A 25,554-nucleotide genomic window follows, 5' to 3' on the forward strand; every position below is an offset into this window, starting at 1 on the left:
AGCCCCAACCACACGCAACTGTGGATTTAAGGTTGGCGTGCAAAATAGAGACTTTGCTTCTGTCGGGCTGCGTGAAAACCCACTTAGGTAGATGTGCACCCTTGTTCTTCCCAGGCAGGCATTGTGTAAAGCACAATTGACACAGTCACAAATAAGACACTTGATCCCGCCCTCAAGGGGTTTTCAGTCTCCTGAGGTGGATGCACAGAAGGCTGTGCCTTGTTTGTAATCCGTGGTCAGTGGCGATACTGCGACAGACTAATTGGGTTATACATTTTCCGAGAACAGGAAGCCCTATCTTGGGTGTCTTTTATAACACTGATGGCCAGAACTATAATGACGGGTAATACTTAGCTTATTGCCAGTCACTGTGCTAAGCATCTGGATGTATCAGCTCATTTCAACCTTGTAACAGCTCTACAATTATTACCATTGTTGTTCTCTTCTTCCCTGAGACTAGGTAACTTGCCCCAAGTCACAGAGCAAAAAAAGTGCTGGCATTGGTGTCTAGACCCAGGCTGTGTGGATGCAAGTGTGCGGGCTGTATCATGAGGTGCGGTCCTGATGGATATTATTTCAGATTCGCAGCAGCCCTGGCCTTGGGATTTTCCCCACCACTTAACGATAGTGCTCTTTACTGGATGTTTACTCTGTTCCAGTTCCTGGTCCATGCCTTCTCTACTTTAATCCTCCCAGTGCAAGATGAGGCATCTTTATATGTGGTGAAACAGACATGGAGAGTTGAGGTAATTTGCCTGAGATCACACAGCTAGTAGTAAATGGTGGAGCCAGAACTCTGGATACTGCATATGTTATATGGACATATAATATGGATATATGATATGGATATATGATATGGATATATGATAGGGATATATGATAGGGATATATGATATGGATATATAATATGGATATATAATATGGGTATATAATATGGGTATATAATATAATATAATATAATATAATATATAGTATAATATATATATATACGATATCTAGAATCATGCAATATATAGCATCGTACAATACATACAATATATGGAATCATGCAATACACAGCATTTTGTGTCTGCCCTCTTTCACTTAGGATAATGTTTTCAAGATATCTGTTATAACATTTGTCAACATTTCATTCCTTTCTTTGCTAATAGTATTCCATTATATGGAGATACCACATTTGGTTTATTTATTCATCATTTGATGGACATTTGGATTGTTTCCATTTCTTGCCTGCTATAAATAATGAAGCCATGAACATTCATGCACAAGTCTTATGTAGGACCTTTTATTACTGATATTCTCCCACAATCCTTTCTCTCTCTCTCACACACACACATCAGTTAAAAGGGACAGGTTCTGAAATCTGAAGACATGGATTTGAACGCTGTCTCCAACGTGTATCAGATGTGTGATTGGGAAGATAAAGTAACCTTTCCGAGCTTTGGTTTTTCCATCTGTGAAATGAGGTTAATAACAGTAGCTGCCTGGAAATGCTCAAATGCTTCAAGTAGATAATGCACAGTGTTCAGTTCATAATTAAACACACAGTAAATGTGTGCCAGGTAAGCGACGGGAATACAAAGAACAACCCAAGGAAGATAATGTATCTGCCCATGGAGTTTGGAGTCTAATTGCTGAGACGTGAAAATATAATAACTAGACATAATGTAAAATAAAATAAAAATATGGTACTAGAGGAGTACTCAGCGTGAAGTTCACACCAGTTGAAAATTTAAAAAAAAAAATGTATCTCAGTCTATAAAATGGTGACTTTTCAGTAGGTTGGAAGGCCTGGAGGCTTCTGGCTGGAGGCAAGACTCAGGTGGAAGTCCTAAGGAATTAACACAGATGGTTGGGAAGGAGTGCGGGGAGCGTGTGGGGTGAGAAGGAATTTGCAGGTGGAGGGGATGAAGGGCAAAGCTTGTCGGGTTTCAGGGCCGACGAGGAGGGCGGTGGGTGATGAGTGGATGAGCATCCTGGAATCCGCCCCTCTGTGTGCTGCCGTCAGACCACGGTGAGACGCGTCCACAGCCCGTGAGTTCCTGTGTCCCCCCACCCGTCCAGAACATGCGGTATTGTTCAGTGCTTTGATTTTTTTTTGACAACTACGTGGGTGGACGATGGCTTACTTTTGACTCACCTTTTCTTGATTACAAGTGAAATAGAGAATCTTTTCATAGCTCTATTGACCATTTTCTGAGAATGATACTTTCATATCTTTTGCTTTTTTATATTTTATTGATTACTGATTTTTTTAAAGTTTTTATTTTATTTTATTTTTTTAATTTTTTTTCAATATATGAAATTTATTGTCAAATTGGTTTCCATACAACACCCAGTGCTCATCCCAAAAGGTGCCCTCCTCAATATAAAGTTTTTATTTTAATTCCAGTTAGTTGACATACAGTGTTATATTAGTTTCAGTCATACAGTATAGCGATTCAACGTGATTTTGGATTTTTACAGTTTATTATATATTCTAGTTACCAGTCCTCTCCCAGCCTGTCACTCATATTGAAGCATTGTTTAAGGTCTCTTGTGTCATATGGTCTGTTTCTGTGTTGATATATTCAAGTAGGTGGCTTGCTTCTTGTGCTTTATCCTTGTAGTGTGTTGTTGACAAAAGTTTCCCCTGTTCTGAGATCACATGTGGTATTCTGCTATCTTCTAATAGCTTCAACATTGTGTTTTTCTTCATTTATATGTTTAATCCATCTGGAATGTGCGTTTGGTCATGTGAGGTAGAATCAAACTTATTGATTTATTCCATGTGAAAAGCCAGTTGTTTCAACACTGCTTATCAAACAGTCCATCCTCCCTGCCGTCCCCAGCATGGCCATCTTGACCACGAACCCAGCTTCTGTCGGCTTCCCGGCTTCCCGGGCCGCAATGCTGTCTCGCTCTGAGTTCCATTTGCTTTCTTCCTTTCACATTATAACGTAAGAATGCCTTTGTGTCATTATAAACCATGGGCACACACTACTTTTAAAGATTCCTCTTTTCTTCCTAGTGGACCTACCATGATTTCTTGAATCATTCCTCTCTTTCAGCGCTGCGCATTGTTTTAGTTTTTATGCTGTTACGAAAGCTCCTATGGTGAATATTTTTGTGTATAAAGCATTTACATATTTTTGGATTATGTCTTTTGGATGGATTCCCAGAAATAGAATTACTGAGTCAAAGGGCATAAATATTTTTAATGCTCTTAATTCATGGCATATATTTATTTAAAAAATTACAGTGCATAAAGATTCTGGTAAGTTCTTGGTACTTTATTATGTAGTTGTAGTCAACTGGGCCATGACAAGTCTGAGTCCGAGAATGGCTGCCCTGTGGAAGCAATGAACGTGGACTCAACAGATTTAGCTTTTCTTTTTTCTTGTTTGTTTAGCACATTTTTTGTATATTTATTTCTTCGGCCATTTACTAAGCAGGTATTATGTGCAAGGTTCCATAGTAAAGCAGGCAGCAGAGTCCTGCGCTCCCAAGAAACTTAACGTTTTTCAAGGAGGTAGGAAGACAATAAACAAATAAAATCGAGCGATAAGTACTTCCTGGAGGAAAAACACTGATGCGATAGTGAGTTGGAGCCTATAGATTGCATGGTCACAGATGACAAGGAAGCCGAGAGCTGAATGCCAAGGAAGAGAAAACCAGGCCAAGTAGAGTAGAGGAAAGGCATCCACTCGGTGGCGGAATGGGAAAAGCAAGGGGCCCTGTGGACGGGCAGAATGTGGCCCCGGAGCAGAAGCCAGGGCCAGGACCTGCAATGTGTGCTGACAGAGAAGTGAACTGAAGCCAGAGAGGAAGACAGAGTCCCAACCGCAGGGCAGTGTGCTTCCTGGAGAAATGGTGTGGAGGAGCCATGGGGGGTGGGGAGCTCTAATAGGGAGAGATGCAACCGGTGGACGTTGTTTAAAGGTCAGGCAGGCTTCTCTGCAGAGCACAGGCTCTAGGGGAACCGGGGGCCTGGCCGAGAGAAGCATTAGGAAGCGGTTACTGTTGTCCAGGCTGCAGTTCCTGGGGCCCAGACAAGGGGCGGGGGTAGAAGGAGAGAAAAACGTGGGTGGGTTCTGTTAAACGTTGAAAGGAGGGGCGCCTGGGTGGCGCAGTCCGTTAAGCGGCCGACTTCAGCCAGGTCACGATCTCGTGGTCTGTGAGTTCGAGCCCCGCGTCGGGCTCTGGGCTGCCGGCTCAGAGCCTGGAGCCTGTTTCCGATTCTGTGTCTCCCTCTCTCTCTGCCCCTCCCCCGTTCATGCTCTGTCTCTCTCTGTCCCAAAAATATAAAAAAAAAAAATAAACGTTGAAAAAAAATTAAAAAAAAAAAAGTTAAAAAAAAAAACGTTGAAAGGAGATTCCTGGGGATTGCTGGCAGTTTCGAAGTGTGGGGTTAGGAACAGAGAGGAAGGAAGAACATGCCCGAAGAGGTTGGCCTAAGCGACTGGGAAACTGGAATTACATTGTTGAGATGGAAAAGAAAAAAGGCTCGGAGTGGGGTGGAAAGGAGTGTAGGTCCGGCTTTACATATGCTCCTCTGCCATGTCTCCTGGGTTCACAAATGGGGCAGCTGGAGCCACAGTTGAGGAGCCCCAGAGAGTACCTGAGGGTCGTGACACAGACATCCGCTGTCCCTGGCCAGTCAGAGAGAATCTGATAACAGAAATCTAAATGGAGAAGACAATGGAAGCCTTCAGCCATCATCAAGATAGGTTTATCTTCTGAATATGTTTGTTTTCTTGTATTTATCTTTGTGAACAAAAATCCTTTTTGCCTTTTTCTCAAGTAGGAAGAAAGAACAACTTGAGTTTTCTTTTCCAGTGGCTCCCTAATGCCTCAGCCCTGGCCCGGTCTTCCAATTTTTAGCTATGACTCCAGGAAGTATTCCTGTCACTGGATTCAGGTGCAATTGGGCAGGTCACAAAAACAAGCTTTTGCATCTTGCAAGCGTTTCCAGAAATGTCCTCCTGCCTGCTGTGTGTATGTTGGAACAGAAGATTTGTGCCTTGTTTTATGATGAGCTTTTCTCAAGATATATAGGTTGCTGCCTCATCCCATTATGCCGCATCTCAGGACCCCTTGCACCTAGGTGATGTGATGTAATATGAGGTATGGTGCTCACCGCCACAGAGGGGCCACCAATGAGACCGCTGCTTCTAGAGTAATGCCTCACCGTGTCATTTTCAGAGTGGATTATCGTGGGGTCCCCGATATATTATTTTTGATATGTTAGAGTGCATGTCTCCGTGTTGAGTAGAAAACAGGAAATTTAATTATGGAGAAAACACTAGTCTTCCTTCACGCCAGCATAATACAGATTAGAACAGGTACTCAAGCCCTGTGGATACGACCAAATGTCTAGGAATCAGAATGATTAGGAATCAAATCCCAGTGCTGTGTCTTACTTGGTCTACGTACTTGGGTACCCCCCTGGGGCATCAGTTTCCTCATTTAAATTGGGATAACGAAAGTACCGCTTTGATTGGAATACTGTAAAGACTAGGAAATAGTTCATTGCAAAACTCATAGCATTTTCATTGATTCATATATTAAATATTTAACACCCTTGTGTAACAGGCATGTGAGCAGAGAGTGGAAGTGTTTCACAATCATGAAAAGACAACTATTGTTTTTCTTCAGAGTTTGGAAAATATTCTTGGTTTTCTTTATTTTTTCCTTTTTTTAAAAAAAAATGTTTATTTATTTTTGAGAGCGAGAGAGAGAGAGAGCGCGTGAGCCAGGAGGGACAGAGAAAGAGGGAGACACAGAATCCAAAGCAGGGTCCAGGCTCCAAGCCGTCAGCACAGAGCCCGATGCGGGGCTCGAACTCACAAGCCATGAGATCATGACCTGAGCCGAAGTCAGATGTTTAACCAACTGAGCCACCCAGACGCCCTAAAATATTCTTGGTTTTCACTGAATAAATATTTAAATTGTGTAATTTAAATAATAAAAACATCAAGTACTTACTTGTGGCCTACCAGCTAGGTGTTTTGGACTATGGAGGCAAAATGTACGAGACTTGCATATAGATACTACCCTCATAAATCTTATGGAAACCCAAACTTTAAAAGGAAATTATTCTTTTATTATAGTTATGATAAGTCCAGTGGCAAAAAAAAAAAAAACAACAACACTGAGTTCTGGGTGCACAAAACATGTATCCATTTTAGTCATTATTTTTAGATTATCGTAAATCACATTTCTCTTTGGAATGCTCACAATTAATTAACGATTTAGTAGGTCAAGGATGAAGATCGAAATACATGAATTTTCCCAGGTGTTTGGGGGAAAAGGCGCTGATGTGTCTTTTGCTCAAGAGCCATTATCTGCCGGTTGCCAAGTCTGGTCTTTCTGCCTGTTTTCCTGCCCTTCTTTCCCAAGGCAGCTTCCACTTGCACTAAAGAGTGAAATTCAGGGAGCACTTTCTGAAGGGAAGCCTTGCATTGTGAGTTGAACCCTGAGATATTCTATCAAGACACCTAGTTTACTGTTGGATAACGTGGCCTTTTAAAACTTCTCCGTTAAAATGATCGCTCGTGTTTATTGTCAAGTAAGATGCGATTTAGCTGAGGATGAGCAGAATCGTAGATGGGAGGAGAGAAGAAAAATGCAATCCCAGGGACGGGAGAATAAACACAGTCCCACAAAGATAAATAAAAAAGGGGCTGTAGAATGCTTTCCCTGCGTCCATCACGTGTTCCTGCAGTTAGCAGCTTGCCTGTTGGAGCAAATGATGCTTCCTTATATAACTCTCATTCTTGTGTCTCCATGTAGCATTCCACAGATGTGGCGGACAGCCTTGCTTTGGGCTGTGTCTTCAAGAGGGGTAGCCTCAAATAGTCAGTGCACTTAGCACTAACTGGATGTTGAAACAAGTAAGAGGATGGTAGATGTCTCGAAGAATATTGTTCTGGCTGAAGGAACATGATAATAGAGTAGTTAGGAGGCGAAACTCAAAAGCCAGCATCCATGTGTTTGAACTCACTGTGTGATCTGAAGTGAATATTGAACTTCTCTGTGCCTCAGTCTTCACATCTATAAAATGGGCTTCTTAGAAGGACTTATAGGGTCGCTACGACATTTCACAGGGTTTATATCATTCAGTACGTTCAGAATGGTGCCTGGCATACAGTAAGTGCTCTGGAACTGTTGTCTACTGTTATTAAATGTGCTTAGTTGGGAATAAACACGGTTTGATGCAAGGCTCCCAGGTTTGAAGAAAAAGCAGCTGGGGATTAAGGAAGTGAATAAGACTTTTGTTAGAGATAACAAAATAAATAATTAGAGAACATAATTGACCTGCGCTCCCTTCGCACGAGGGGCCGTCCACAAAAGGAAAGGCACGAGATTGGGCTCCTTCACTGTCTCCTGTCTCAATCTAGTAGGAGTGTGACGGGCAAATAAATTTAGGGAAAGCCGGTATGGCCACACACACTTCTGCCTCTGTCCTTGAGCGTATCATTCTTCCTTCAGTGTCTCCTGAGAGGGGTTGGCCGACATGTGCAAAATGGGAGTGACCGAAATGGTAAGATACAAATTAATAGAGTGCTGTCCATGTGTGTGCACAAGGAGGTAGGGTTATAAGACATCATTATTTTCTAGAACCGCGAGATACTGAAGAAAGTCAATGCTCTTCTCATCTTCCTGTTTCCAGACCCCTTCATGCACTTGCTCCACTTTGACCTGTTTAAGTTTGTTTTAATAAAACACACACACACACACACACACACACACACACACACACACACATTTTTCAAGAAATAGATGCTTTATGTATGGTTTCATTCTTTGGAGGGGGTGTATGTGTGCCATGTGACCAGTGGTTGCCATGGTAATTTCTCATTATTGTTGAATTGAAAAATAATTACTCTGGCAAAAATCCCACATAACCTGTCAGTGCTTAAGTTACAGATGCCGGGGGCCAGCCCTCGCACCGGGGTCCTGGTTTTGGTGGAGAGGGACAGAGATGGGAGCAGGAGAGAATCTGGGATGGAAGGAAAATGCTTTTGTGGATTTTTGAACGTAATTAAGCCTCTCTTCTGCTATTTGACCTGAGTGCACCTCTCATCCTGATACATGATTTGGCTGCCAGTGGTTCTGGGACTCACCTGTGATGGGACAAAAGGACCAAGGATTTTAATCACAGAAATGCATATAGAAGCTTATTTGGAGTGGAGAAGCTTCTGTGGCATTTTTGCCTAATTAAAATATATGAGAATCACGGATACCACTCCCCCTTCCTGTGTTTAGGCTGAGTTAATTTCGTCTTTATTTACCTGGAGGCTACTCTGTGCTATTGTCGTTTCCCAGCTGTGGGAAAAGAATCCAGTTTTCCTTATTAATATTCACTAAACACTAAATATGTACTGTTCAGACACCAAACAACAGCAGGGATTGGAAGGACCTGTCTGTGTGGAAAAGGTGTGGCCCCGATCAGAAGCCTTGTGGCGGGATGTACACAGTGAGATCCCCACCTCCTCCCACACTGGTTCAGTTTCGGGAGTTATTTTGAAGGACCACAAAGAGCCTATGCTTTCTTTCCTCTGTCAGTGTCAAGAAATAATCCTCCTTTTGGTTAATGAAGCCCCTGAGACACACTCTGCCTTCAGAGAATAATGGGCAAATAGTTTAATTTCATTTTTAATTTAATATTTTATTATTATTCCATTATTGAATCTTCTCTGGACTTTTAGATGCCCATCCTTCTCCGGGCAGGCTGGTCTCTGTTTTGTAATTATATTGATCCTCTTATTAGATCCCACTTGGAAAAACATTGCTTAGAAATGCACCTTGTTTCATCTTTGCCCACGCATCAGTCAGACCAGAAATCTTCCACTTAGAAGAACAGAATCCTCGTCATGTATGAGCCAAAATAGAGACCAGTATATACCCTGTGCCTCGGCACAGGGACTTTAGATATATGCCCCAGAGAATTTACACAGGTGCACAAAGGGACACTATAAAGATCCTTATCACAACAATGTTGTAATAGCAAAAAATTAGAAACTGTCTAGAGATAAGTAGCAAGATGCTTCAGTAAAATATATTACATGCATTCAGTGCACTACCATGTAGCTTATACAAGAGAATAAGAGGCTCTAATATAGGGGCGCCTGGGTGGCGCAGTCGGTTAAGCGTCCGACTTCAGCCAGGTCACGATCTCGCGGTCCGTGAGTTCGAGCCCCGCGTCAGGCTCTGGGCTGATGGCTCGGAGCCTGGAGCCTGTTTCCGATTCTGTGTCTCCCTCTCTCTCTGCCCCTCCCCCGTTCATGCTCTGTCTCTCTCTGTCCCAAAAATAAATAAAAACGTTGGAAAAAAAAAATTAAAAAAAAAAAAAAAAAAAAAAAGAGGCTCTAATATATAAAATAGGTCTCCAAAAAGCAATGTTGAATGAAAAAAAAAGCAAGCTTAAAGAAAGGAACATAATGTATGATACCATTTAAATAAAATATTAAAACCATAAAATAAGACTGTATATGAATGGAGTCATGTGTGTGTATGAATATAAAAGATGGGGGAGGAAGAGTCACTTGAACTCTAGGAGACGGTTGTTTATGAGAGCCTCGGGGAGGGGAGAAAAAAAACAGCAGGATATGGGGACCCAGGGCATTTATTTTTATTTATAATTTTTAATTCCTCTTAAAGAGGAAAATAAGATGCCATTTTAATAATTGTTAATTCTGGATAATGGACCCATGGGTCTTTACAGTATCTTCTACTCTCTGTTTTTAAAAAAAAAAATTAATAAGGTAAAACCACGCTTACTTAAGTTACAGTCAGTAAAGTATATTCATTTAACCAACGTTTTGCTGAAAAGGACAAGAAAAACACCCAAGAGGTGGCACAGTAGAATGGCAACGTGGGTGTGAGATAATTTTGAAAATCTCTGTCTCCATGTGAACCTCTCACATGCCCGGGGTGGTATATCCGCTGATGGAAAGCGAGACAACAGAGATGCGACAGAGAGGGGGCTTAGCTGGAACGCCATCTTGGTTCCCTGGCCACTGAGTTTACACTCTCAAAAGATTCCTACGAAATTAGAGGAAGAATTTGTGTGGGTACGGCGTCTTCGTGTGTGTATTCCATTCTTCTGTTCCTTTACTGGGTCATCTACAGGTGGGAGCTCTGCTGAGGATGAACAATACCTAATGCCTAGTCCCTCCCTTAAGTATCACGCCATTTACTACACAATTGTAAGAATGTGATTCAATCATAAGTTGATTTGCATTCTAACGGGGGCGTCGTTTTCCAAGTTTCCTAGCACAAGATTCAGTGAAAAAGGAGTGCCAAGACTGGGACTTGGCGTTTGCTGCACATTCTGGGCCAAAAGAGCAACCTATTCACAGGCAGGGGGGGAGGCCACTGTTAACCAGGAACCCTTGGTTCAGGAAGGTAAGTTGCCCGAGGCCCATTGGCTACGCACAGGAAAACGACTAGTGCTGGCTCCTTTATAGTGTGGTAAGAATGGCTTTTCCCTGGATAGTATGTCTTTTTTTTTTTTTTTAATTTTAAATTTATTTATTTATTTTGAGAGAGAGAGAGAGAGAGAGAGAGGCAGAGAATCCCAAGCAGGACAGCACAGAGCCCAAGGCAGGGCTCGAACTCATGAACTGTGAGATCATGACCTGAGCTAAAATCAAGAGTCGGATACTTAACCGACTGAGCCACTCAGGTGCCCCTGGATGGAATGCATTTTACCATATATATTCCAAATGTCGTGTCTGTTATCACTGCTAGTTACTGAGGTGTGTGCCCCAACCCGCAGCCTAGCAATAAGACCTTGTGCCTTGGTTGGCTTTTGAGGTCATTTACCGTAACCCTTATTTGGAAGTCCCAAAACATTGGTCTTGACTCACTCGTCAACCTCAAGGCGCTTTTTGGCTAATCTCCAAGTTAGTCTGACGTGAGGGGATTATCGCCTGCGTGAAGTCAGAGTGGTCAGCCACACCTCGTCCCCTTCAAACTTCTGACTTAGTGAGCTTCTCTCTGGAATCCTGGCTTCTAAGCAGCTTGGCAACTTTACTCACACAGCCTCCTACTGGTCAACTTGCTAAACTTGGCTATGCTCTCTGCTCTGGAAGGAGAACTGGGAATTTTGTGGTTCTTCCATTTCTCCAAAGACGGAGGCGCTAGGTTTCTGGTCAAGAGGCGGGGGTGCTAACCTGTAGGTTCAACTGTAGAATGTTAACCAGTCTGTCTGTCTTTATATCCCCTTGGCCTCTTACCGTTCTTCCCGTGACCAGGCAGAGCGCCTTCCGCCTTTGCAAGGCTGGTGTCATTTTAGGTGACTGACAACGTGAAGTTGAATGATGGAGGGACTGATTTGTCATCGTTGTCCACAGCGCATGAGGTGGCCGTGAGCTCTTACCACTAGGCACACTGTAAGATCTCTGCCAGAGGTTTCTTATTTGATTTCTCGGAAACCTTTGTGGCTGCATTTCAGCCAGCCTGGACCCCTAGCGTCATTATTATGCAAATGTATTCCCCCAAATTGCCTAAGGGATGCCAGGAATGATAGCCACAAAATGGAAGGAAGAGGTGTGCAAAGAGGAAGTTTATTGCCAGGAGAACGTCATGAAGTTGGGGGAAAGGGTACAGCATCTGAAAACACCTGAGTCAGAGGTCTGCTCAGGCAGAATTTCCTCTCAGCAATGCCAGCTGCCTTCGTCTTCAACTTAAGGTGAAAAACCACTTTTCAAGTAGAATTTGTTGAGGAAAATTATGGACTGGTAGTTCATCAATTGTAACAAATGTACCACTCTGGTGGGGGATATTGAGAATGTGGGAGGCTGTATTGGGGGGAGGCAGGGGATATAACAGATATCTGTGCAGTCTGTCATAATTTTGCTGTGAACCAAAACTGCTCTGCAAAAGGAAATCAATTTTAAAAAATGGACTGGAGTTAGGCAGACTTTTAAGTGAACTTTAGATTTACCACTTTGTAGCTGTCTGATCTTTATTCAGTTTAACTTTTCTGAAATTCAGATTCTGTGTTTATAACTATTTTAAGGGTCAAATGAAACAATAATGGATAATAATAGCTTTCATTTCTTGAAAAGCTACTATGTGCTGGACAGTTACTTTTTCAGTCCTCAGAGTCCACCGAAATTATTATTCCCACTTTACACATGAGCAAATAGATGCAAAGAAGTCAGGTGACTTGACTAAGGTCCTCCCGCTGATAAGAGGCAGAATTTACATGTATGAAGTTCAATGTGACATTGAGGTTAAAGATGTCTGTTTTCTATAGGCTGCCTGCTCTGCTCCTCGGTAGCAATCAGGACAGTTGTGAATATAAGAGAGTTCAAGTCATGTACAGCACTTAGAAAATACCGGGTTATGGATACTACTATTAACCCAGACCCCTCCCCCTCCATCCTACCTCCCCACCACCATAATCTTTCCGTAATCTGCTTCCTTAGCATACACTCCACGCAAGACTGGCCTATACTTGACATTTAGCAAGTTTTTTATTAAAGCTTCTCTCCTTTTATTCCCTTTCCTACATAAACACCTGTCCTCTCATAATTAAGGACTAATTCAAAAGCGTTATATATGTCTGTTTAGCAGCAGTTGACAATGATAATTGAAAAATATATAAAAAAAATAAGCCATTTTAGAAATATCAGCCAAGAGACAAAGTAGGGTCACAGCAATCAAGATCTCTTGAGAACTTTGGAGAGTGAGTTTCTTGAGTTGGGTTTGTGATGGTACAATAAAGAATTTCATTCATTCATTCATTCATTCATTCATTCTATCCGCCAACCCCCAATATATGTATTTTGTACCTTTTCTGTGTCTGGGATAATTATATATTTCATCTTTAGTTTTGAAAAGTTCTTCTAAGATTCTTCACCAAAACCAATAGATTTTTTTGGTGTGTATGGTTACCTGATCTAACCTGCCCCTGCCGCACCTGTTCTGACACTTCCTGAGACCCAGACTCATCTTATGTTCCCTTGCAGTTGGTTGAATCATCACTTCTTGCTGATGCTCGGCTTATGCTCGGCTATTGCCGACACTCACTTGTCTAGGCAACGTGGCCCCTGTGCGGCTGCTTCTAAGCATTTGCTACCCCTCACTTCACCCGAGTCCTTCCCTTTTTCCCAGTGACTTCGGACCAGCCTTGGTTCTCCCTGGGCTTTTCCCTTCCACGGCTCCATTGCCTGGCAGAAATGCCAGAAACCCAGAGTTAGATTACGGAGCAATGGAGGTACAGGATCTGATAGTCACTGGGCCTTTGAATAATCACCAGGGCAAAAGAGAATGGATACATTTCTGTTCCGAGTTGCAGACAGGAGCCACTGCCAGGTAAATGGGCTACAAATAGATGAAATTCTAGGGAAACCTGTTTGATTTATCAACAGGCTGCTTTATAAAGTACATTTGGGGTGCAGTTCTTTAAAACATGTGATGTCTCACCTCTTAAAAATGATACTAAAGACGGTAAGGCAGGGGCACCTGAGAGGCCCAGTTGGTTAAGTGTCTGACTTTGGCTTGGGTCGTGATCTCTTGGTTCGTAAGTTCGAGTCCCACGTCGGGCTCTGAGCTGACAGCTCGGAGCCTGGAGCCTGCTTCGCATTCTGCGTCCCCCTTTCTCTCTGCCCCTGCCTGCTCACACACTTCTCTCCCTCTCTCTCTTGAAAATAAATAAACTTTAAAAAAATTAAAAAAAAAAAAAAGAGATGGTAAGGTAGAGTCAGGAAAGGAGCATTTTACTGATCTTCACCGTGTCCTGGGCATTCTGCTGGGCACGTTAGACTCACAAATGTATTTAATCCTCACACCCATCCCGCAAGATGATTATTGCTTTGTTGCCCTTGACCCATGTGCTCTGCCAGAGAATTGTTACTGTGCTCTTGCTATCGTTATCCTCAACGTGCAAGTTAGGAGGCAGGCTCAGGAAGGTGAGATACATTGTGAACGCTCACTTAGCTGGGAAGAGGGATGTAGCCTGGGAATGAGGGTTGCTGGCAGGATCGAGTTGCATCACTGACAGAGTACCGCCTGCCGAACTGCCCCGAGCTAAGCCGGATGCTGAGCATCCTCCGGGGCGTGAGTCCTGGCAACCGGGGCAGGACCGCGAGGCAAGGAGCTGGACGGAGAAACCAATCTGAGACAAAAATCCTTCCTTTGTACTCTCCCTCCCTTCTTTCTAAATCCTAACCCCTGCCTTGGCGAAGTCTGCCAGAGAAAGGAGGCAGGCAGAAGCTGGGGCTCGGATGTCGGAGGGTCTGAGTCGGAATCCCAGCTGCACTCCGTATCGGCTGAGCGTACCTGGCAAGTTCCATTTACCACCCGTGCTTCGGTTCCTGCCGTTGTACAGTAGGGATGATACATGATGTGAGCAGCTTCATTCATTCCCTGAATGGCTGCTATTGAGTAATACCATGGGCTTGATGCCATTCAGGGGCCTGGGAGATAGAGCAGTGAGCACAGCACAGCCCCTCCTCAGAAGAAAATGATATGAACTGGAGAGGAAGGAGAAGAAGAAACAAAGAAACAGGGAGGTATTAAGGAGTGAGAGGGAAAATACACATGAAGCACTTAGAATAATGCTTGGCATGTGGTAAGCACTCAATAAATGTTAACTATTATTCTTTTCCCATCTGTGTAGCAATTTGAAAGAAAATAAACCAGTGTGCCCAGGCTCTCAGATAGGGTTTCTTTCCCCAGATGCCTCTTCCACTTCTAAGCCCACTGATTTTTCTAGAAACCCTGAGAGCTTCCACGGCACCCAGGCTTCGTGCTGTGGTCTCGGGCCTGGAGGGAGGCTGTCTGTTCGTTGCTCACTTGGCTGTCTCCTGCTAGTAGGTTTGAGCCCTTTGAGGGGAGGGACTGGTCTCTCAATCAGCTGTGTACTCTGAGAGCCTGCACGTAGTAAGTGCTCAATAAATATTTGTTTTGGGGGGGGGGAAAAGGGGGCGGGGCGGTAGTTTGTATGTGGAGCCAGGCATTGCCCCGGGTGCTTTTATATTTACTGTGTTTTACTAAGAAAAGCGTTGGCTTTCGGTATGGTGATTGGGAGGAAGCCAGAAAAAAAAAGAGACCCCAAGATTCATTTGCCTGAGCGGTTGCTTTTCTGGAACAAGGGACAGACAGCATCAACCTTCAGTGGCCCTTTAATTATTCTTGCCAGGACTGAACGCTCATTCCTGACGCCCGCCAGCGTCAACGGCTTCATGTTGTCATAAGCAGAGCAACTTAACGGGAAGGAGAGAGGCTTGCAGTGTTTCTGCCCCGGCCAAGCAGTGGGGGCTGCGAGCCCCTCCCTCCCTTGCCTCATCTGACAGACAGCTGCCGAGCATTTCCTCCTAAAGTCTGCCAGTAACCAGTCATTCTCTGGAAAAGGATTGTGCTTCAGATTTTTTTGGGGGGTGGCGTGGGGTGGGGTGGGTGTGGCTGGGCGGCTCAGTCGGTTAAGCGTCCGACCTCGGCTCAGGTCGTGATCTCACGCTTCGTGGGTTTGAGCCCCGCGTCGGGCTCTGTGCTGACAGCTCGGAGCCTGGAGCCTGCTTCGGGTTCTGTGTCTCCCTCTCTCTCTCTCTCTCTGCCCCTCCCCCACTTGTGCTCTCTTTGTCTCTCTCAAAAATGAATTAAAAAAAAAAAGTATTTAGGGGCACATGGTGTAAGACATAGAGCACGAGGCCAGGTATGATTTCCCCTTTTGAATGCGACACTCTGCCTAATTCACAGTTACAGGAGCCCCCTGCCCCATCACGATTAACAATGATTTTAACTGCCTTCAACTGGGCCAATGTTCAAGTGTTTTCTGGATGAGCAAGAGAAAGGCTCAACCCAAGACAAACAGTTCACATGGATAGTTTGCATTCTGCTGGACTGCTCTATTTTTAATAATCATGTTCATAACAAGGCAACAAGACTGCCCGTAATCTTAAAACAACTCTCAAGAACCATCCACATGCATGTGATGGGTGTTTCTGCCGCTGCGTATCCCTCTGTATCATCTGGATAGACCCACGTGGCAAACACGTATCTCATGGGCATATTTGCACAGGGCAGGGCCACCAGTCGCACCAACCCCTTTTTGAGTTAATTATCTCTAAAAATGTACTCCCCTTAAGCTACTTGTGGTATGGTGGTTTCCGTTTGTAAAATCAAATTCTTAGAAGAGCAAAGAGAGACAGGGAGAGACAGAAAGAAGTTGAAGGCGTTTTACGTGGAATGTAAACCCTTTTGTTAAAAAATGTCACATTGGGGCGCCTGGGTGGCGCAGTCGGTTAAGCGGCCGACTTCAGCCAGGTCACGATCTCGCGGTCCGTGAGTTCGAGCCCCGCGTCGGGCTCTGGGCTGATGGCTCAGAGCCTGGAGCCTGTTTCCGATTCTGTGTCTCCCTCTCTCTCTGCCCCTCCCCCGTTCATGCTCTGTCTCTCTCTGTCCCAAAAATAAATAAACGTTGAAAAAAAAAATTAAAAAAAAAAATAAAATAAAATAAAAAAAAAATGTCACATTGTGTTCCAAAGTACATTTATGAAATCTCCCCAAACACGTCCTCAAGAATTAATTTTCATCCAGTTTGCATTAACTCATTTATCGAATTGGAATTTGGTCCCCATTTGAGGCAATTAATTTGAAGAGTGACCACATGCTCGCCCACCCGCCTTCTAGAACACCCACACACATATGCTAAGTAACAAGCGAATGGTGACGGGGGTTTTCTTTCTTTTTCCTTTTCCTCTTTTGAGATATTTTCTGTTCTTGCCTGTTAAATAAACGATCCGTCTCTTTGCAGGATAGCGACAACCTCTGGTGGGACGCATTTGCCACTGAGTTTTTTGAAGATGATGCCACCTTAACCCTTTCATTTTGTTTGGAAGATGGACCAAAGCGATACAGTAAGAAAGCAGTTTATTTTTCTAATATTCCTTTTTTTTTTTTTTTTTTTTTTTTTTGCGCCTGTAAGAAAGCCACAGGGGTCGTCAAAGAATAGCACAAGGCTGACAGGCCGACAGTATCCTCTCTGCTCCTGATGAGGCTCTTGCTTCCGATCAAGGCATTGTCGCCGGGTGGCAGGCAGAGTCGGCTGTGAGAGCTTTCCTTCGAGGCTTACAATGTTTGGGCACCTGCCTGTTTAGCGAGCGAGACAAATACGAACCAAATCACCCAACGATAAGTGGGAGCTGGATTGAGGAGTTTCCATCCATTTCTTTCCTGTGACCCTCCTTTATCCTTGACAGCTGGCACTTGAGACCCAGTGTTCTGCTTCTGAAGGTTCCTTTAAAAAAAGAAATCTTCAGTCACTGTACCAGCCACATCCTTCTAATTTCTTCTTATCAATTATCTCCGGTATTTATTTGACAAGTGCTATCTTTTCTTAGGGGCAGGGGAGGCCACAGCGGCTTTGAGCATACAGTTTGGGATTAGTGTTGACAGAATTATAGTTCCTTGTCTTTCCAGAGAGTGATAACTCTGTAAAGATCCTCAAATTACTGCCTGTGGCACCTTGGGTAACAGCTGATCTGTCCTGATTAGGTTCAGCTAACTTGTCAGAGATCAGATTTGCTAGTTGTGCTATAAGACCAAGAGGCAAAGATACATCAGCACAAAAGCAATTAACGTCTGGTTAGATCAGAAAGAGATGTGTTTTCAGAAATCAGCGTTGCACGTATGAAAGGCTCTGTCAGAGGATAAGACATCCCGAATGTCACAAACACGGAGACGATGGAACCAACCACCGTATGTCTGAACAAGTCAATCCAGAGCACTGGGCAATTGTTAGATAATAAGGCTCATGATAAGCATGATGAAAAGGTCTGATTGTTGCTATATGTATTTCAAGGCTGCTAGAGTGTTGTTGTTGTTGTTGTTTTTAAACTTTAGAGGAGTTTGGACAACTTAATGGTATTTGGACTTATTCTGTGACGGGCTGATTAATTACGCTAACATATGCATGGTGATTTTGCCCAATGGCAAACTGGGGATGGCAGGACAACTTGAACTCGCTGCCCAATTGGAACTCATTGCCATGAGCATCTCTTTAGACTTCTTTGCTGTGGGCTTTTAAGGGCATGGGCATTTCCAGTAAGTGTTTTGGGTGAGGGGGGCTGTGGGTCTGCCAGACAGCGGGTGTTTCAGAGTCATTCAACTTACTGACTCCTGTCATAAGCACTGGTGAGCCCACCTCGTGGGGTCCTGAAGAGTTAACTCGCTTTCCTGTGTGTGGGTGCCCCCAGGCAGCCTCACGCCCTGGAGAGTAAAAGAGTCCGGTGCAGAGAAGCTGCTGTTTCCGAAGTCCCGGGAGATAAATGAACTCAGCAATCCAACAATTACTCTCTCCCCAAAAGCCTGCCTGATCAATGGTGAATAATTTCGAGCCGTGCAGTCGTCCATCCTCTGAGCCTTCTTATTTTCTTTTGAGGCATAAGCTCAGATAACTTCAAGTTATCATTGTTTTATGTTCCTGTGCTTTTTCCTTTTTTTTTTTCTTTATTTATTTTTTTTATTTCTATTTTTTGTGAATCCATCAGAGTCTGCTCAGGGAACTAGAATTACAGTTTTGAAGCCTGTACTAATACAGCAGGGGCTCGATCTTCCCTTTGCCCACCATCCCACCCCGACACCATTGGAGGGTAAGGCACGATCAGTATCCGTTTAAGATCTTAACCGATATCCGTGCACAGGAGTGAACGCCTGACTCTAAGCCATTGTTGTCCAGGTTCCTTTGTTTCCGTGAGCCAAAATATTTCCCGAGCAGAGAAGGGAAACAAAGATGATTGACAGTTTGGAGCGGAGTCTCATCAGCTGCTTTGCTGACAGCCTGGTGATGTGCACATGCTGCTGATGTGCGGGCAAGTGACAGCTGATTGACAGCCCAGGACGGGGAGACAGGGAAGATGAAGGATGCTTAGAACGCCTGACGCACACTGTTTATGCAGGGCTCTGAGCTCTGGCGACGCCACGTTAACCCGTGTGCGCACCAGGCGGTCCGTGCCAGGTTGGGAAAACACCTGCCGGCCCTGGACTGGAGGTTACAGCTCTTCCTTGAAGCCTCCCAGGGAGCTGACAGCCTTGCGTTTTTGAGAAAGAAAACAAGACTTGACTATTACGTTTCTATATGTAAAGAATCGCCCCAAATTACATTTATCCTGGGTACCAAGAAATATGCCAGATGGGGTTTATTTAGCCCTTACTGGAAAAAAAAATTCCTTCTCTCTTCGCATCTCTATGCATTTAGAGGGTCCCTCTGGCTCTAAGATATCTTATCTCCAAGCTAGAGTAAATCCTATGTGTCTGCTTATTTGTTTGGTGTCTGTCGCCATCCTATTAGAATGTCATCTCCCTGAGAACATGAGCTTCATATTGTTTATTGCTGAATTCTCAGATTAATACTGGGACTTGTACATTATAGGTGCTCAGTAAGTATTTGTTGAACGAATAATTGAACGAGTAATGGACATTTGGGGGGAAGTTCTTAACACCAAACAGAATGTTGGCCAAACAATTCTTTGACTGAGATCACTGGACTTTCTAAAATGGGAAGAACATGATCCACAGCACCCTGTTGGTGTTTCACATAGGCCATAGGATATGGTCTGATCTACTTGAAGTGAGAGGGGGGGAACCAGTGAGATAATAATTCAGGAAATCATTATGCTTTCCGAGATCTATTACTCTTTCTCTCAGAAAGCTCCTCTGTGTTGATCATGTTCCTTCAACCACTCTAGTCCTCAGCCCTTTCCTCTCCTGAGGGGGGTGGGACTCCCTCCCCACACCCCCCGCCCCTGCCAGGGTAGGATATGGCTGGGGCAGGTGGAGACTGCTGATGTTTTCCTGGAAGACTGGGGCTGGGGGTGAGGTTGGTGTGGACAGGTGCCAGGTGGATGAGATTACCAGACCATGAAATTGAGCTGTGCGTCCCTGCCCCTGCCTTGTGGAAGGTTCAGGGAGGTGTTTCTTCAGCAGCTGGAGAAGTGGGCAGTTCCGAGAGGTAGTTTTCTCCCTGGATGACACGGAATCTCAGGTGGGCAAGAGAGCAGGGACAAGCAATTCCTTCTCTGTCAGCAGATCGGTAGTTAAAGACTGTTAGAGCTGCAAAGCGTCTTTTCCAAAAATGGAAACTTGGTCCAGAGAGCCCCAGCTGGTGAGTCACTGGGCCTCAGGCCGTTTGACTCCAAAGTCAAAGCCAGGGCACCTTTCCTTCCCGCTCCGTTTCCTATCTCCACATTGTCCCATAGCTAAAGGGAAAGGAATGGATTTGTCAATTCACACGTTCCCAGGAACATAAATCACAAATAATTACTGTGGCTTAGTTGACAGGGGAGGCAAGGGAAGCGGAGGACTGGGGCTCTCAAAGCCCCCTGCACACTTACTTTCTAATTCTACATCCCGCGGGGTGTGTGGTCTCCCTTCCCTAAGTACAGAAGTGATCCCTCTCAGGTTGATCACTCCCGGGGAGCCTCCAGAAAGCTCTTCGAGTCCTCCGGCCCTTTTTGAGCACGTCGTGGAGTTGTGTCCCGCACCATTCTCTCCCTCTGTGACCGTCACAAACACCCTTTGGGTAACGGTATGGTAAGCCCCTCCAGAGACCTAGGCTGTGCCCAGGCCCACGCTGGCCATAGTCTTCATCTGTTCCCACTTCACTCAGGAGATCTCTCTTTGCTGGGAGAGATGCAAGGAAAAAGTGCTCCTGGCTCTCACGACATTGGAGAGCCTGGGAGTTTGCACCGTGTAGCAGAAAGGGCAGGAGGGTCCCATGTGAACATTTTTGGTTGTCATATCATGCTTTGATGGGTGGACAGAAGCTCCATTTCCTCATCTGTAAGGTGTAATACCACCATCACTGGCTTGGGGTGAAAATTAAGTGAGAAAATACAGTCCAAGAGCCTCAGACCATTTGAAACACTGACCGTTATTCTTCTTCTTAAGTTTATTTATTTATTTGGAGAGAGAGAGAGAGAGAGAGAGAGAGAGAGCACACATGTGGGAGGGGCAGAGAGAGAGAGAGAGAGAGAGAGAGAGAGAATGAGAACCGCAGCCAGGGTCCACACTGTCAATGCAGAGCCCGATATGGGGCTTGAACTCACGAATCATGAGATCATGACATGAGCCGAAATCAAGAGTTGGACGCTTAACTGACTGAGCCATCCTGGTGCCCCTAGCACTATTATTATCGATAACAATGCACGGCCTTGGCATTACTGTAGCTTCTGTGCCCTGAAGAGGCGTGTCATTGGGCAGGTGTTTTTCAAGTGGGCTCGATGTGCAGAGACTCACAGGTCATCCGGGAGGTACATGACCTCACCGATGGGCAGTTTCTACTGAAATGCCACATTGAAGAGATTATATCCTCCCCAGCTTTCAACTACACACATTCACTGTTATTTCTGGCATGTAGATTATGTTCAGGAAGGGAGAAATAGGGCAAGGGTGATTGAGAATGTGTGGGGCTTTGTACCTCTGGGGGCTGAAGACTCCAGACGCTAAACCGGGTGTAGGTTGGCATTGCCTTGGACATTAGGGAAAAAAGCGACGTAACTACTAAGTGACCATCGTGTTTCAAGGCACTTCTCATCGGCCTGCTTTGCGAGGAACAGGGTTCAGGCAGGGGCTTTGGGTCTGATACCTGAGCTCAAATGTGGCTTTGCCTTTTGCTACTTGTGTGGTTTGGTGTACATCACTTTCTAAGCATCAGTGGCCTCATGTGAACAGTGAGGGCTTGATGCAGTGATGTATATTTCCATCTCCTTGAAAATGTTTCTTAAGTAGCCGTCTTTTGATTGAATTCTAATGTGTGCCTTGCTGACTCTAGATTGAGATGCGAGGCAATTCAGATAAAATTGTCATTAATCCCTTAACTACTATTTGCAATTTGGGGCTGGGGGGCCCAGTAATTTTCTATCATCTACTTGTTATTTCATCCTGACTTCCATATTCTGTCTGGACTAAGGATTTCTGGCACGACTACACGTTTACACAGTCACGTTAGCCAAAGACTGTTGTTTTCCTCTCTGTGGCTGCTGGGGGCACATCTCACTCAACAACAACAAAAGAAAATTGTTCTAAGACATATCATCCTCCATATCATTATTTTCTTGTTTTCCTCAGCCATCAAGTCCCATTGATATTGTGAAGACCGGCCAGTCGGCCTCTCTGTGGAGCCATTTCTACACTTGCTGTTTCTCCTTAACATTTTCTTTCTCACATCCCTTTTTTTTTTCTTTGCCATTTCTCGAAAGCTCTGGTACCATTGCAATATTGACTAAGTTCTTCAACGTTGTCTTGTAATATGTGTTTTTATGTCCTGTGTATTCGGATGTGTTCCCCCCAAGGTAGGGAAATTCTATGAGGCTCAAGTAGCTTCACTATCTCTGCTTACTATTTTTCTCCTGCTTTTTATTGGTTCACCTCGTCCAGCTGTGTTTTTATTGTGCTTGCTGTATAGGAATGCTGAAAGCATTTCCCCTCTCTCCCCAACTTTCTCTTTCCCCAATATCATATTGAATGACTAAAAATATATTTCTGAGAAAATCATTCCTCGAATATAGGCATAGGCATTTTGACACGGCATTTAATAACTACTGGGGCACAGACGTGGCCATTTTGAAAAGTTACCTGCAAAGAGCATGCACTACAGCACATGGGGAGAAGGGATTTACAAGGCGAGAATCTGTGCCTGTGTATTTTCTATGAATAACACCTCTATAGAGTTCACCTGAGATCTAGAAGGCACAGGTTTGTGTAGTTGGGACTTAAAAACCCTGTGCTTTCTCAAGAGACGTTTGTTAGCTGGTCCCTGGGATCTTCCTCAGTCAAGTAATTTTGTTTCTCTGAAAACTCCTCCTTTAAAAAAAAAGTTTATTTATTTATTTTTGACAAATGAAGAGAGTACGAGTGGGGAAGGGGCAGAGAGAGAGAGAGGGAGAGAGAGAATCCAAAGCAGGCTTCGTGTTGTCAGCGCAGAGCCGGACATGGGGCTCGAACTCATGAACCGTGAGATCATGACCTGAACTCACATCAGACGTTTAACTGATTGAGCCATCCGGGCACCCCTGAAAACTCCTTATTTAAAAAAAAAATTATGGCGGTAGAGATCAAAATCATGGACTTTGGATCCATGCAGATTCATTTTGAGTCTTTGTTCCCCTACAGCTGTGTGATATAGGCATGTGACAGGATGTTCGGCACGTTGCATAAACTATCTTCACCTCCGTTTTTTCACATGCAGCATTAAGATAATAATAATGCCAACATCAGAGAATACTTGTGAAGATTAAGTAAGATTAAATAGCATGTAACTTTAGCTTAGTGCTGCCCATGGAGAGCATACGATAAATATTTATTGTATGAATAAATAAATGGAATGAAAATAGAGGATAATTCCCATTACTCATTCAGTCATTTGGCACATAGCAGGGAAAACTTGGGATTTGGGCAGATCAGACCTGTCTTCTTTCTATATGGAAACCTTAAGAATTTAAAGACCAATTGGGAGAAAAACTGAATGGAAGATGATGACTTAAATAAACAAGTCCTAAATTATTACAAGTGTGACCTGTCCAGTGAAGGGTGAGATTTCCATCCTCTGTTCTGCTCAGGGAGCCAGGAAGTGTTCAACGCTTGGGCGCCTGGGTGGCTCAGTTGGTTGAGTGTCTGACTCTTGATTTTGGCTCAGGTCATGATCTCGTGGTTGTGAAATAGAGCCCCGTGTTGGGCTCCACGGAGCATGGAACCCTACTTGGGATTCTCCCTCTGTCTCTCTGACTCTCTGCCCCTCTTCCACTTGTGCTGTCTCGCAAAATACATAAGTAAACTTAAAAAAAAACATAAAAAAAAAACCCTGTATCTTACGGAAAAGAATGCACCCACTCAGAGTAAGCCTTGATGGTAAGTTACTGGATGGCTCTGGCATTTTTGTTTCATACGGATGTAGATGTCTTTGTCTCAGAAGACTCTGAAAAATGCTTTCCTTTGCATGGAGCTGCACTAAATGATTTCTGGATGACTCTAGCCTCTGAAGTTATGATTTTAGCATGTAGCCCTTTTAAATAGCAGTCTTCATTAAGCTGGCAAGATTTGGAGTAAATTAAGTTAGGATGAAAGCAGCCTTTCATTTGAAATTCATTTGCTCCTGCACTCATTCCTTGATTCATTCATTCAGAACTCAACAAGTGTTTGCTATTTGCCAGACATTGTTATAAAGAGACAGTCAATTTTTGAAAGGAGGACAGTTCATCACAAATTTTTCCATTTACTTTTGATTTCATTCTATTTAAAACTCTTACCTTAAGTTAATACAATCAGCTAAGTAGCTCAAAAAGAAAATATTCTTGGGACATTAATACAAAATCTATGACTAGCTATAAAAAAGACTTAAGAGAAAGCTCACAACTGATAGATGAACAGACAGACTTCTGAAAGGGAGAAAAAGAGACTAAATACCTTCCCGTTTGTGGTTCCAAATTGATGATATCAACAGTTGCAAATAGGCGGTAACAATAGATTGAGCAGACATTGCATTCTCTCTCTTCACCAATAAATAAGTACCGTACTAATGGTCACGTGAGCTAATGGACCGAAAAGTGTTTTGAATAAATTTCAAGTGCTATACAAGTTAAAGGTATAATATCATTGCATTTATAATTGATCTTTAGGATTTGGTGACTTTTAATTTTCCCTTTATATGTCAAACTGTTAAGAAACCTGGGATGATTGTTGGATCTTTCTTCATAGGGTTAAAATTCACTGTCAAATACACAGACTTGAGGATGTTAGACCTCTGACTGCCCTTAAGAACTTAGTTGGGAGGTCTGAATGAGGTACTAACTAGGAAATGGACATTATATGTTGTTTTTGAGACTCTGTGTGACTAAGATATCTATGGGATCCTGGCACATGCATTTCCTGATTCTTGGTTTCATGGATACATTCCTATTCCCATGTCCTTCCTATGGCTCTCAGACCAAGATGGCAATACGATCTAGAGGGATAAATGTGGCCATGTTTTTCGTTATCACAATGGCAGGAGGTGCTAGTGTTATTTATTGTCTGGGGGCTGAAGAAAATAAATATGCCACGTAACAAAAAATTATCGAGAAACATCTCACCAAATCCTCTTTACCTCCAATTTACTCATCATCTTAAAGACAGTGTTGCTAGATAAAATTTAAGTACACAGACGTAATGCTTGGGACATATTTATGCTACATAATTATTTGTTGTTTATCCAAAATTCAAAATTAACTAGGTATCCTGTGTTTTTCTTTCTTAAATCTGGGAGCCATACTTGATCCTTCAAGTATCCCAGTTTATTCTTAGATATGAAATCTTGATAATTCCAGAGCAGCTCCAAAGCAATGTGAGCATGACTCAGCATATGAAAAAAGAAAAAAAAAAAAAACTCTAAGAGATTTACCTGTTCCTGTTATTCACAGTGGTCTTGCCTCTGTTTATTTTCAGCAAATGTACTCACTCATCAGCCCCACCTAAAGAATAAAACACCTCAATAGAGGGTGGGAGTGCAGGGTGAAGCCTGCCTAAATTTAAATCCAAAGTCCACCTTGCAGGCATTCCACAGTTGACTTTGCCAGCATTTGT

The 25,554-nt window shown here is 43.7% G+C and overlaps 1 protein-coding gene across 12 annotated transcripts in view; it reads left to right on the forward strand.

Annotated features, from left to right (window-relative positions):
- LDB2 (LIM domain binding 2) overlaps positions 1-25,554 on the forward strand; it is a 384,473-nt gene that overhangs the window by 125,882 nt on the left and 233,037 nt on the right. For all 12 annotated transcript variants that reach the window (XM_047855901.1, XM_047855904.1, XM_047855902.1 and 9 more), the window contains exon 2: positions 16,754-16,856. In XM_047855901.1, the coding sequence (XP_047711857.1) occupies positions 16,754-16,856 (103 nt within the window). The remainder of the gene's footprint in view (positions 1-16,753; positions 16,857-25,554) is intronic.

This window comes from Prionailurus viverrinus, chromosome B1, assembly GCF_022837055.1.
Source record: "Prionailurus viverrinus isolate Anna chromosome B1, UM_Priviv_1.0, whole genome shotgun sequence".
Lineage (NCBI taxonomy): Eukaryota > Metazoa > Chordata > Mammalia > Carnivora > Felidae > Prionailurus > Prionailurus viverrinus.